This window comes from Myripristis murdjan, chromosome 11 (assembly GCF_902150065.1).
Source record: "Myripristis murdjan chromosome 11, fMyrMur1.1, whole genome shotgun sequence".
NCBI lineage: Eukaryota > Metazoa > Chordata > Actinopteri > Holocentriformes > Holocentridae > Myripristis > Myripristis murdjan.
Window position 1 is genome coordinate 4,513,194 of NC_043990.1, and position 14,067 is coordinate 4,527,260.

Genomic DNA, 14,067 nt, shown 5'->3' on the forward strand with positions numbered 1-14,067 from the left:
AGCTTTTGGCCTCGGCATCTTATCAGTGCAGCTGCTCACAGTGTCGGCACAGACAACAGAAACCAGAGGCCAGAAGGCGTCCTAACGGTGACGTCCAGCACCTGACCCTGACCATTTAAAGACTGTTTACAGACCAAATCTGTGAGGGAAAATTCCTCCACACATGGATCTGGGTTGAAGGGTTTTAAATATTCCCTGTTGATGAGAAACCTTCAGAATTAGGTGGCATTACATTGTGGCTGCACTTGTAAAACTTTTTTTTTTTTGCCTCACTAAAGTGCTGTTACATAAGTTTAAATTTGACAATGATGTGAAATGTTGTTTCTGTGATCTGCACCCTGAAACTATCTCTCATTTATTTTGGTCTTTTGAATTTACATACAAACTCTGGAACGACATGACCCCATTTTTTTTTTTTTTTTTTTTTTTTTTTTTTTTTTTTTTTTTTATCAGCCATATTTTTTTTTTTTTTTTTTTTTTTTTTACAGATTTTACACTATACTACAAGGATGTCATATTTGGCTTTCATGATTACAAAAAGGACAATGATTCATATTTTCTTTTGCATTTAATTTTACTTCTTGCTAAATTCCACATGCATAAATGTAAAATTTCAAGTAAAAAAAAACAAAAACAGATTTCTTGGTGTTTAAATCAGAGTTTGAACAGTACAAACCCTGTCCTGTTTACAAAACAAAAAAGTTGTTAAAACTGTCAACACATTACGTCTTTATTTGAAATCGAATCTTGAGTTTATTTATTTATTTGTTTTTTAAATTATTTTTGTTTTTATTTATTTATATTATTTTTATTTATTATTATTATTATTATTATTATTATTAATAATAATATATTATTTATTTATTTTTGTTGTTGTTGTTTAGCTTTTTATTTAACAATAAAAGTTAAGTTGTGGGAATTGTGTGTGTTCCAGCAACGTAAATAAAGTTTGAGAAAGAAAAAATGTCACAGGCCAATCAGATACTGCTATACAATGACATGACGTCATCAGGTGACTTCTGCAGGAGGTCACGCTTTTCGTGATTTGACGCGCTCTCTCTGCCGTTTCTCGCTCTTTTTGTTTTTTGGTCGGAGCGCAGGAAAGGGAGGAAGCTGTGCGCCATGCAGCGGCTCAGAGCCCGGGTCCATGAGCGGATCACCGCCGCTGCTGAGGAGCTCCTGCCGCGGATCGCAGAGGGACGAGGAGCGGCTGGAGCTCCGGAGCTGAGAGCGCTGCTCACCGAGCGGCTGGCGGCGGCAGCGCAGGACATCTCCGGGCTGCTGGAGGGAGCCGCGGCGGAGTACGAGGAGAAAGCTGACCGGTCCGAGCAAGAGATGTCCCGGCAGAGGAAGCTGCTTCGCACCGTCCTCAACCCCGAAGTCAAGCTGCACAGAGCAGGTTAGTACCAGGACCACGGTGAGGAGGAAAAAATATTACGGGACTCCTCATAACTCTTTAATAAAATATCCGAGATGAAAGTTGTGAATTTATGAGAAAATACTTATCTTTACTCTTATAAAGGAAGCACATGCTTTTACTTTGTGAAGTTGGATCAGCCTCACTTACAACTTGGATCTCAGGATTTTTGAGTTTTTTTCCTCATAAATTTAATTAACTTAACCCTTGCACCCTGTTTAAAATTACATCCACTTATCCTGTTAAGGACTCATTGAGTCCTCGTGATGGCTGAAGGTAAAACTTCTAAATTAATTTATCTTTACAGTTTATTTATTTATTTATTTATTGGTATGCTAAGTTCAGTCACACCATTACTGTTATAATTCAATCAATAAAACTGAATAATTAACCCTTTAGAGACCAGTTTCTATGATGTACCACTCATTTTTATATATATATATAAAAAAAAACACCCAAAATTTGAAATATTTTCAATTTACATGAGGCTGGAGGGTTTTTTTTTTTTTTAATGATCATGTCTGTCTATGGTCAGTCAATGTTTATGGAGAATACCAATTTATAGGCATTTTTAGTTTTTGTATAGTGTGAGATTGAAGTGAAGGAGTCATTGAATCCCCCATGGACTTCCATTCATTTTGAAGAAAAACACATCACACTGAACAAGAACATTTTATTCTTGAAAACAAGAATAATCTGTGGCTGAAACAGCTAAATAATTACTGAAGCAATTATTGAATTATTAATAATTATTGAAGCAAACAGTATCTACTTTTGCCCTCTTTTGGCCCGTGCAGAGGACACACAAGCGCCGACCAGGCTGCCTCCTCTTCAGCTTCCCCAGCTCTGTAATTGTTTTTCCCTTCAGTGGCTTTGGACGCTGTGAGTGAAAGTAAAATGTCTTTGTGACCTCTGTCTCTGTTCAACAGCCCAGGCTTCTCTGGATTTTCCTTCCTTATGGATTACTTGTTTGTTTGTTTGTTTTTTATTTTAATTTCTGTATTGCAGTGCTGCCTCTAAACGACCAGCAGCTGTCTGTGAAGAAGGAAGAAAGCAATTTGGAGCAGGAGGAGCCAGAGCCCCCGCACATTAAAGAGGAGAAGGAAGAGCTGTGGACCAGTCAGGAGGCCGAGCAGCTCCAAGGCCTGCAGGAGGCTGATATCACCGAGTTCCCTGTGAAGAGTGAGGATGATGAAGGGAGAGCTCAGACCTCACAGCTTCATCAGGGCCAAACTGAGGAGAGCAGAGAGGCAGAACAGATGGAAACAGAAAGTGATGGAGAGGAATCGGCCAGGAACTTGGATCCAGCTGCTGATTTACAGCCAGCTCGTGATGACCAGCTCCTCTCCTCACACTCTCCTGAGCCTGAGACTGAAGACAGTGAAGAGGACTGGAAGGAGACCGGAGACCCTCAGTCTGATTCAACCCCACTGAGCGAACTCCTTTTCAGTCAAGAAAAATTTGACATTGACGAGGCATTATCCTCCTGCTGTGTAACCACCCCCGCAGGAGAGAAACTATGGAGATGCTCCGTCTGTGGTAAAAGCTTTAAACACAAAGGAAACTTCAAGAGACACATGAGGCTGCACACAGGAGAGAAACCATTCAGCTGCTCCGTCTGCGCCAAGTCATTTATCTGCAAAGGGAATCTGAAGCAGCACATGACAAACCACACGGGAGAGAAACCACTCAGTTGCTCCGTTTGCAGCAAAAGCTTCATGCATAGAGGAAAATTCAACAGACACATGATGATCCACAGCGGCGAGAAACCATTCAGTTGTTCAGTCTGCAACAGAGGATTCAGTGAAGTTGGACACATGAGGAGACACATGCGGATTCATTCAAAGGAAAAACCATTTGGCTGCAAAGTCTGTGGCCAAAGATTCAAGCACTGTCAACCAGTGTTTAAGCACATGAAGCTCCACGCCGGGGAGGAACCGCGTAACGGCGACGTTTGCAACATCTGAGAGTCCACAAAAGCCAGAAACCAACGTTTGTAGTCAAAGACTGAAGCACAGTGAAGACGCGGCTGAACACCAGACTGCACACGGACGACAAAACCAGTCAGCCGCTCAGTTTTAGAGATGAAAGAAATTCGAAAAGCCACATGGACGTCCACACAGGAGACACCGTTAGTTGCAGAGTGTGTGGCAGAAGTTTCAGCAACAGTTTTTCTTCTTCTGTTTATTCCAAACAAACTGGAAACATAAAATGCCTCATTTCCTGAGCAGCAGGAGGGAGCGGGTGTTTAGAGCAGACAGTGGAGAAGATTTCATCAACTATAAAGATGATTCAGGTTTTGATTTAGATTCAGCTTTTTATTGCCCCATATGGCCAAACTATCTTGCAGCATGGCTTCATAATACAGATACACAAAGAACGGGGCTGCTGGAATGAAATTACTGGAAATTAAATCTCTTGTATCTGGCAGATTGTGCTCTCAGCCCTTTGCCCAGCTCATCTCTTAAAAACATCTAAGAGTGAAAGCTGCTGCTCACCTGTGATTTTACTTGCACTATTGAAGTGACTTCTGCTGATTTTTAGGTTCCCACACTGGACTGCGAGAGCCAAAGGTTAAAACAGACTCTGAGGGTCAAAAAAAACCCAAAAAACTTTAAACTGAAATAATCAGTTTCCTGTTGATATTAAAAACATGTAACCGCCTCAGAAAATCACATCATTAAGACAATATTGTGGTTGAGATGTAGTGCCAGCAGCAATACTGACATGTACCCTGCTTTAGCCAGTAGGGGGCAGACTTCCCTATGGTCATTTTAGTTCCCATGGCACAGAAGTAGCAGTACTTGAAAGACACACTCCCTCACAAATATGCCATTCCCATCCAACACACACCACAAGCTCAAAGTACTATACACCTTTGTAAACACCTGTCATTCATTTTACTCATTTATACGTGTTTGTCAGTTGTGATCAAAGTCAAAGATCGGTCATGAAGTCAAAACATGCATTTTTAATATGACAATGCTGTGGATTTAGTGCTTCAAATACATGTCATCTATTAAAAGCATCATTTTAGTCTTAATGTCCTGAATCAGAATCGGAAATACTTTATTGATCCCTGAGGGGAAACTGGGTCGGTTGCCCAAATTCTCAACAGAATTAAATTATATGAAAAAGAAAAAAGCAATAATAATAATAATAATAATAGAATAGAAAATATATAGTACAATATATAATAGAATAAGAGAGTGAGCACATGAAAAAAGAACAGTATACCTATGTACACCATACATATCAACAGGGATATCCTTTATCACTGACAGCTGGACACACACTGTTGGGATGTGAGGGTCTAGTGCCTTGCTCAAGGGCAGCTCAGTGTGTGTGTGTGTGTGTGTCAAGATGGGTTTTTCTTGATATTCTGATATCTGACTGCAGTAGAAGTAGAAGTACTGTTCCTCTGCTGGTATGTGACTGCAGTACAAGTAGAAGTACTGTTCCTCTGCTGGTATGTGACTGCAGTAGAAGTAGAAGTACTGTTCCTCTGCTGGTATGTGACTGCAGTAGAAGTAGAAGTACTGTTCCTCTGCTGGTATGTGACTGCAGTAGAAGTAGAAGTACTGTTCCTCTGCTGGTATGTGACTGCAGTAGAAGTAGAAGTAGTGCAATAAAAATCTACTAAATCTACTAAAATCTACATTTCAAATGTCCTGGCAGTAAAAGTGACTGAGCTCCTTTTTCCAAACAGTAACTGTGTTAGCTGGGATCTTTTCCATGCAGTTAGAAAAGGAGGAGAGAACACACTGCACACTTCATGCTTTTAAAGGGACATTACACTCAACTGAAGTGAGGACCCTGTAGACTCAATAAGCTCATAATATGATAGTTGACTCCACATGGGCCAACTTTGGAAAATGACAAAAAGTAGAACCAAGAAAGCAGAAGCAGGTTCCTCTTCTCATCTCTGCTGACTGAGCTTTTATTGTGAAAGGTTCCACAGTCTGTCACTGATCATTTGTTCTCTGTAATGGATCTGGTTTAAAATGGAGTGAAGGACAAAACTCAAGCAGAAATGGACTGAAGGAAAAGTAAATCTACACAAAAGTATACAAAAGCTAAGCACAGGCATTTAACACTGAACCCAAACCAGAAATAATGAAAGGATCCCTGCAGGACAAAATCACTTTTCTGCAGCTTGGTGAGAGTCAACGTGAGGGTCCAGCGCATGAAAACGTATGAGAGGAAAGTTAAAACGTGCAGCTTCACTGTTGGAGGAGCGATGCAGACACTGAGAGTGGCACAGAGTCTAGATGGAAGGAAGAGGAAGAGGAAGAAGACAAAGAGAGGAGGGGTGGCGTCTGTTCTCACCAGCCGGCTGGTAAACGCTCCGCTGTCAGTCTGCTGCCTCCGCCTGCCTACCTCCGGCTCTGTCTTCATCCTGCTGCCATGTTGAGCTTCATCATCCTCACCTGTAAGGTCTGCTGCCTCCTGATGGCCGTCGGCTCCAGTCACACCTGCTCAGGTACGGCGAGATGATGTTAACTCTCATTACGCTGCTTTTAAACTCAGTGTCACATAACAAATATGTCAAAATACAATCTGTGGAAAGGAAATCTTGGTTTTAAAAAAGGGGTTATAGATCGTGTACACTCAGAAAAATACAGGTTCTTAAATGGTTCTTCAATATGCTCTCTGGTTCTACAGAGAACCATCAGCAGCTGAAGAACCTCTTTATTTAGGGGCTGGTTCTCCACACACTCTCTGTGGTTCTTTAAAGTGCTAAAGGTTCTTCATGTTTATTGGAGTTATTTGGTGGCGGCAGCAGCTAACAATTCTTTTCCTTGTGGATTAATGTGCAGATTATTTCCTCAGTGAATGGATTAATGTGAAGATTATTTCCTCAGTGAATGGATTAATGTCTCGCTCTATAAACCATCAGGAAACATTTTTAATAGCTTGTCTGGAACCCAGTGAAGGAACAAGGAACGTGGAGAACCGGACAACAACATGTTCATGTTGGTTTTCAACCTGCACACAGTCAGCTGATTTGAAACGCTCAGAGAAGCTTTTATTCTGAAAAATTACTAAAGAGCTAACTCAAAAAAAAAAAAGGTTCTTTACTGACCCAGTTGGGTCCACCAAGAACTTTCTTCAAAATGGTTCTTTGATGGCATCACTTTGAAGAGCCATTTTTGGATCCAGTTAGCACCTTTTATTTTTCTGTCTGTAAGATAAATCCTCAAATTTTAATAGCAGTGAAGTTGCGGTGCATTTTAGAGGTTTTATATATATATATATTTTTTTGCACTCATGTCTGAAAAAGCGAGTTGTGTTCATGTTTGTCAGCTGGACCACAGAGGATCAGTGAGTCTTTTATTGATATCAAAAATTCAAATTTAAAAAACAGTTTGTCTTAGTAAAACCACCGTGCCTTTTGGAGCGACTGGTTGAAAATGAAGTAAAGAGAAAGAGAAAATAAAAGATAATAACACATGGGTGCCATGTTTCAATGGGAAACATCAGACTTGTGCAGCTCTGGATGTGTTTGATCAAAACCAAGAGACAGTTTGTGTATTTAAGACATTTTTAACTGCTCTGTGCGTTTTGGTTAAATATTATTTCTGTACATCTGGAGGCAAATAATAAAAAAGTCCCTCTTGGTTCTGTAAAGACCCCTTCAGTGAGCTGATGTCTGACTTTGCTCTTGCTGCGTGTTTCCATGAGATAAAAGAGGAAAGGCAGATAAAACAGGAAACGGCGGCTAAAAGAGGCCGTCAGCAGGATATGAGTGATCCAGACGGGTCCGATATAGAAAACTCAACGTCACACTCCCAAGCCTCTCGCGTCCTTCAAGCAAGTTTCCTTTCAAAATCACTTCTCCTATATCCCAATAAGACAGATATATAAAGTTTAAGAGGGTTAAAATTGTAATTAAATGTCCATTCACTCTCCTAACTGATAGCATCCATTCAGTGGTGTCATTAAAAAAAATCCTTCTTTCATTTTAGAGATAAGGCCAAAGTCAGACCACTTTTTTTTTTTCTTTTTTTTTCCCCCTTTTTCAATCTGGCTTTTATTTTGAAGTAATGTTATATCCTTAGTCTTTCAGTTTAATCATTGGTTTTATTTTTTTTATCCTTGTTTATTTTATTTGTTTTTAACATTTTATAGTTTTTATAGTTGAAAAGGTGACTTCGCACATCTGTTTCTCAGGACAGGTGCGTTGGAGGGCAGGATATCCAGCGAACATTACAAAGGCAAGCGCCCGCACACCGTCACACTTACAAGGATAAGGATCATGTATTTGCAACGTTTCCGTACTAGACCGTTTGCCTGATGAAGGTCTAGTACCGAAATGTTGCAAATACATGATCCTTTTCCTTAAGTGGGACAGTGTGCGGGTGCTTGCTTTTGTAATGGTTTTTATAGTTGCAATCTATTGATGTTGATTGTTTTTATTTTATTTTATTTTATTTTATTTTAGTCTGTGCTCCATTAATCTTAGCTCAGTTTTTTTCATGTATTTTTATTATTATATTATTATTTTTTTTATTCTGAACAGCTCTGCCCTGTTTCTGTTCATTTTGTTTCTCTCTCTGTCCTGTCTGTCTCTCTCCTGTCTGTCTCTCTCTCTCTCTCTCTCCTCTCACTCTCTCCCCCTTCACTCTCTCCTGTCTTTCTCCTGTCTGTCTCTCTCTCTCTCTTGTCTCCCCCCTGCCTGCCTGCCTCTCTCTCTCTCCTCTCACTCTCTCCCCCTTCACTCTCTCCTGTCTTTCTCCTGTCTGTCTCTCTCTCTCTCTTGTCTCCCCCCTGCCTGTCTGTCTCTCTCTCGTCTCTCTCTCCTGCCTGCCTGCCTGCCTGCCTGCCTGCCTGCCTGTCTCCCTCTCTCTCTCTCTCTCTCTCTCTCTCCTGTCTCCCCCCTGCCTGCCTGTCTGTCTCTCTCTCTCTCTCCTGTCTCCCCCCTGCCTGCCTGTCTGTCTCTCTCTCTCTCTCCTGTCTCTCTCCTGCCTGCCTGCCTGCCTGCCTGTCTCTCTCTCTCTCTCTCTCTCTCTCTCTCTCTCTCGTCTCTCTCTCCTGCGTCTCTCTCCTGCCTGTCTGTCTCTCTCAGCCGTGCTGAGGCTGTCTGTGGCGGAGCGGCAGCTGCAGCTCTGCCTGCCGTGCGGGGCCTCTGACGTCATCTGGACGCTGCAGGACAGGAGGGTCTTGGCCACGCGGGACGGCAGCTACGAGACCAACCAGGACACCAGCAAGTACCGGCTGCAGGACGGCGGCGCGCTCTGCGTCCTGCGGCTGCAGAGCGCCGACAGCGGCCGCTACAGCTGCAACCAGAGGCCGGTGGCCGAGCTGGAGGTGCTGACAGGTGAGCGGGGGGGCGGGGCCATGGGGGGCACGCCCACCCAGACCAGAGTCTTACTAGAATTAACACCAAGTAAATTATCTCAGGACGGCTGGGCTGATATTGTGCACTTTAATACAGATTTCACAGTCTCTCTCATTTCTGATCACCTTCTCAGCACAGGTGTGGACTCCAGTCACATGACTTGGACCCACATTATCAGTAACAGAGGAACTCACTGCTCTGTTTGCTCTGCCACCAGCAGCATCTGCCCCCTTATACCTGCAAAATGCTGTGTGTTTATTTAGCCTCATTTCCAACTGATTTAGTGTTGAACTGCAGGATTGCCTGTGTTTAGATATTTCTTTCATTTGTCCTGAGTCGCTGAGATCTTTTGTTTGTCAGGTAAGAATAATTAAACTCATTTCTTTGTTATCAGACCACCAGGGGAAGTTTTGTGAAAATAAACACCTTCATAGTGGAACCTGCTGCCTCACTCTGCCTCATTTGGTTACCTCAGTTCCAGTATGGGACATCGCTAAGCTCCAGCCCTCACCAGTTAGGTTGTGCCTAATGAAAGACTTGCAACTCGACTTTGACTTGAACCTCAGTGACTTGTGACTTAGCTTAGACTAAAAAAAAAAAAAAAATTAAAACAATGCAGTTAACTCATGCTTGCAGGTAGGGATGCACGATAATATTGGCTCGTCATCAGTATCGGTCCAAAATGGCTTTAAAGTGACTCTCTTGATGCGTCTCTCCAGGCCCAAACCTCATGGTGTCCGCAGGCCGGACGCTGCTGCTGCCCTGCAGAGGCTCCGGTCAGGCCAAACAGAGGTGGTTTCACCGGAGGAAGGGCAAGAAGCGAGAGGCCATCCTCACCCGCTTCAGAAACGGCACGGTGAGGGAGGAGAGGGAGGACGCAGACGGCAGGTTCCGGCTGGACCAGGACGCCCTGCAGATCCTGGACCTGCAGCCAGAGGACGCTGGAGAGTACCTGTGCAACAGAGAGCTGGAGGCCAGAGTCATCGTGCTGGAAGGTCTGTTTTGTTCGTTTTACAAAGAATGTGGATGAGAAAGGAAGACCGATGAGCCCATGCATATTTATTTGTTTTAAAAAAATCCATTAATATTTCACAATAACAAGGATCCACATTGTAAAAGTGTGTGTAAGAGGGTTATTTTCTCCAAATGGCAAATTTCCATGGAGCTTTTTAAACCTGCGACTTTGCATTGAGATGATATAAGAAATAGATTTAATTTCCAGGTGTCACTGCAGTCATTTGTGAGCAGGAAACTGAGAAAAATAACCTCTTAAAGGTATGGTCAGCACATACATGGACAGTGTGGAGTTCACTCAGTGATTTATAGGTCTCATTTTGGCTGATATGGAATCTAAAGCAGTGTTGACCAGGTGATTTATTTTTTCAAACACTAGCTCATGTCATGTAGCAATATTTTTAATATTTGTAATATTTTTTTTGTAATCAACAGCACAGCCTGAGGAAACCAGCGTCCAACCTGCTACTTTCACAACTGCAACTCCTGCTGTCATGACAACAGGTATTCTTTAAATCATCACAGCAACACACACACACACACACACACACAGCTATACCTAAAGTGCAGTTTTAATTTACCATAAAGTCTGATGATCCAGCTGCAAAACCGTCTGCTAAACTTTAATATGCTGAAAAAGAGAAAATGGTTTTTCCAGTGCATCATTTTGTCACAAAATCCTGTTCATGCTGGAGGAATGTCATCTTCACATCCTTTGCATCCACAACATTTAATCTCATTTCTAAAGATTTTGTGTTGCCAAAGGAGCAAGACACACAGATATGCATCAAACAGCGATGACCAACGTGTATTTAATCCTGTTCATTTTATTTATCTCTCAAGTTTGATCTAATTTGCACGTCAGATTGGTGCGGCTCGCTAAAGTCAATCGAGTTCGCTTTTCCATTAATTACCAAAATGAAACAAACGCTGAAAATTGCGAGCAGTAACGCTGTTTGACCCCAGTTTGGACGCACGTGTGTTTTCTTCTCCCTCTTGCGTTTTCCAGATGTTGTTGAAACCACCAACAAGGAGAAGAGACCAGAGAACTGTGAGTTTTATCTGTTTCAGAGCTTCAACATGCATTTCAGTTCCTCAGACATTCACTGTAAGTCGTAGTTTGCACACAGTCGGTCATTTTCTCTGCGAATGTCTTTACTGAATCTGTCCGTCTCTCAGCTCTGGTGCTGCTGGCCGTCGTCGGGTTGTGTGTCATGATCCTGCTCACAGCTCTGCTCTGTGTTTTGCTGACCAGCATCAAATGCAGAAGGATGAGGAAATACAGAAAAGCAGGTGAACTGTCCACTGGTCCCCATGCTGGTAAAACCTCTGAACTAATGCTTTAACATGCTTTAACCCCTTTATTATTAATAGTTTAACACGAGAAGACATTATGGAAGCACAAATCCCCACTGACACTGAGCAAAGGTCCAACTCACAGTTACAGCAGAACACATCAATCCTGTCAGTAAAATCTGAATTTAAAATCATTTTCTGACCCAGGATGAATACGTTAGCTTCAGAATTAGTAAAACACAATCATTATCCAGGGGCAGAAATCCCAGATCCAGATCATGACCGAAACTTGACTGATCATTCCTCAGCTCGACCCTGATCTGTCCTCCAAATTTCATGTAAATCCACCCAGAAGTCTTTGAGATATTCCTCTCATAAAATAAAACAAAACTCTTACCCCATGCTGAGTATCTTCAGAGTTGCCAGTTGCCTCACAAGGAAGATGATTTTATTTCCAAACATTTCCTCTCCTCTCCGGCAGCGGCAGCAGCGGCGGCGGCGGCGGAGCGACCGGATGACACCGAGCTGCAGCCGTGGAGTTTGTCCAGCCGACTGACAGGTGCTGAGGGAGGTTTGTCTCTCTGTAGGTGGCGCTCTTCTCTTTGTACGGAACCAGAAACACATGAATCCAGGAAAAAAATAAACACACAACTTCAAATGCTTTCTCGCTGGGGACTTTATTTTCTTTTGCATTAGCGTGTGGGACCTTTTAAAATTTGGAAAATTATGGAAAGTAGCTCATAAGAAATCTTTAGTTTCGCCAAGGAGAAAGTTACAAAAGAAAGGAGAAATTAAGTGCTGTTTCAGTACAGATAACACGTCATGGAAATGGAGATAAATTTTCACAAATGTGCATAAATACGGCAGGGGCACCTCAATTTGGTTGTTGCTTATTGATTGTTGAGGGCAGAAAATGGAAAAGATTCATGAACCGGGCCAAGGCTGAGGAGCTTGAATGTGTTTTAGGTCTTTGTGTGAAACTTTTTAAAGTTTATTCACCGAGAGGTAAGTGAGCTGATCTTGTTCCCCAGACTCCGAGGTGTTTGAGAGTCCGTGCTCGGCGGTGGAGAGCATCCACTACGCCTCGCTGGGCCGACACAACTGGAGGGAGCGACCCAGCAGGACGCCGCCGGAGCCGAGCCGCCACAACGTCATCTACTCGTCCGTGATCACCAGGCCTGCCGCCAAGTAGCCTGCGCTCGCCGCTCCGAGGCCGAACTCTGTTTTCCCGTCTTTTTCTGTTGCACCACTGAACTGAAAGCCATGATTTTGCACTTTGAACCGTAGGCCTACATGTGGAGACTGTCCTTGTGTTAAAAAAAAAAAACGACCCCGTGGGTGGTTTGTACAGCAGCTTCTTACGACCCATACTTACGTTTTAAAGTTAAGCGCCCTCTAGTGGTGCTGTAAATAATGACAGTGGTGCAGGATAAAGGGAGCGACAAAGTCCGTTTCATGAGGTTGGTGGGTTGGCAGATGAGCCAAACAAAACTTTCGCCAGTGGTAACCTTAACCTTGACCTTAAACAAGTATTTTTAGTGGCTAGCGAGCTATCTCACTAGCGAGCATTAGCAAAGCTTCACTAATAATCACATGCAAACAATAGGAATACACTCAGTGTCACTTTATCAGCTCCACCTGTCCAGTCTAATGCAGTTCAATGCAACATAAATTCTACCTTTTAACAAAGTTTATAATGTTCAGTTTAATTCTGTGTTTATTACTGAGGTTGTAGTTTGCAGAGGTCTGCTACTGGACTGCATTATACTGAGAGGTGTTTCCAGTTTTTTGTCCTCCCTATTTATATACAATGAGGGGGGACAGAATAGTGGAAACATCTGTTAGTAAAATGCAGTCCAGTCCAACAGCAGCACTAACTATGAGCTCAATGCCAAACATAGAAGTGAATGAACACCTCTGTTACCGTGACAACAAGAAAACCTGAGCATTATAGGCAGCAGGAGAGGAAACTTTATGGCACAACAGTTGGATTGGATTGGATTAGATTATACAGGTGGAGCTGATAAAGCGGCCACAGAGTGTATCATATTATTAGCAAGGCATTTTGATCGGCCTTTCTACGAAGCTGAACCACTTTATTCACCAAAAAACAACAAAAATAGAAGAATTTGTGCAAACTGACACACGTGGGGACGGCAGACTCGACATGTCACTCCACACATTTACAGATAAGCTCTTCATCACGCTGTGCATTCAGGCAGCAATGTTACAATAATGTAAGAAAATGTTCATGTTGAATGTACTTACTGATTCTTATTATACTGTATTTATCTATTTGCTTAATAAAACTGAAGGCTTGTGCTGATATGCAAACATTCATAACTGTTAAGGCAATGCAATGAGAAACAAAAGCACCACACAGTTTCTGAATGAACAATTAAAGAAGCCTGTATTTTTAACACCAGTAGTAAAAGTCTAAAAGTCTAAAAGTCAAAAGAAAAAAAAGAGGGAGAAAAGTATATTTGTGTTCTCCAGATTGTGAAACGTTTCATTCTCTCCTCTCTACTGGTGGGGCTTTTATTTTGGAAAGGAACTAAATCTACAGACATATGGGTGTTGCCCAACATAAACTCAAAGCAACAGTTGCAAAATCGTTTTCACAAAACCTGTCAAGAGTTATTTACATTCACTGTCATCAAGCCTCTGGGTTGTCGCTATTGGTCACTGTTGAATAAGGGACGTCTTCCACGGCCAATCCTCTCCCTCCATGGGGGGGAAGGGGCGGGGCTTGTCTGCATACCTCAGACTGGCACAGTGCAGAGCCACTTCCTGCAGAGAGATGAGACAAAAGCTTTTGTTGAAAACTGGTTATAGCAGATATCAGCCTGCATCAATGCAATACGAATAGGCAAATAAATAAATACAGGAATAAATTAAAGTCTAACTACATTCCTTTAATATCCAGAGCAACTTAAAATCAATGTGATGGTCAAGCAGGCTGAAATTCTTACCAACATGACAAGCAGCAAAGTAAAGA

The 14,067-nt window shown here is 42.4% G+C and overlaps 1 protein-coding gene across 4 annotated transcripts; it reads left to right on the plus strand.

Annotated features, from left to right (window-relative positions):
- Positions 1 to 1,038: 1,038 nt before the first annotated feature.
- On the plus strand, positions 1,039 to 12,795 carry LOC115367380 (uncharacterized). 4 transcript variants are annotated; one of them, XM_030063083.1, is made up of 8 exons: positions 1,039 to 1,399; positions 8,487 to 8,738; positions 9,479 to 9,754; positions 10,209 to 10,277; positions 10,783 to 10,824; positions 10,953 to 11,066; positions 11,551 to 11,652; positions 12,101 to 12,795. In XM_030063083.1, exons 1-8 carry the CDS (start codon positions 1,123 to 1,125, stop codon positions 12,259 to 12,261), a joined length of 1,293 nt encoding a protein of 430 aa, XP_029918943.1. In that variant the 5' UTR covers positions 1,039 to 1,122; the 3' UTR covers positions 12,262 to 12,795. The 4 variants fall into 4 exon arrangements, with proteins under 4 accessions (XP_029918943.1, XP_029918944.1, XP_029918945.1 ...); XM_030063084.1 differs by having other exon boundaries at positions 11,551 to 11,640; XM_030063085.1 differs by having other exon boundaries at positions 11,551 to 11,628.
- The last annotated feature ends 1,272 nt before the right edge of the window (positions 12,796 to 14,067 follow it).

Bases quoted from the DNA above. Each gene is read 5' to 3' on its own strand.
- LOC115367380 (XM_030063083.1), top strand. From the start codon at position 1,123: ATGCAGCGGCTCAGAGCCCGGGTCCATGAGCGGATCACCGCCGCTGCT. The intron at 10,278-10,782 runs GTATTCTTTAAA...TGCGTTTTCCAG, and splicing joins TCCTGCTGTCATGACAACAG to ATGTTGTTGAAACCACCAAC. The intron at 10,825-10,952 runs GTGAGTTTTATC...TCCGTCTCTCAG, and splicing joins GGAGAAGAGACCAGAGAACT to CTCTGGTGCTGCTGGCCGTC.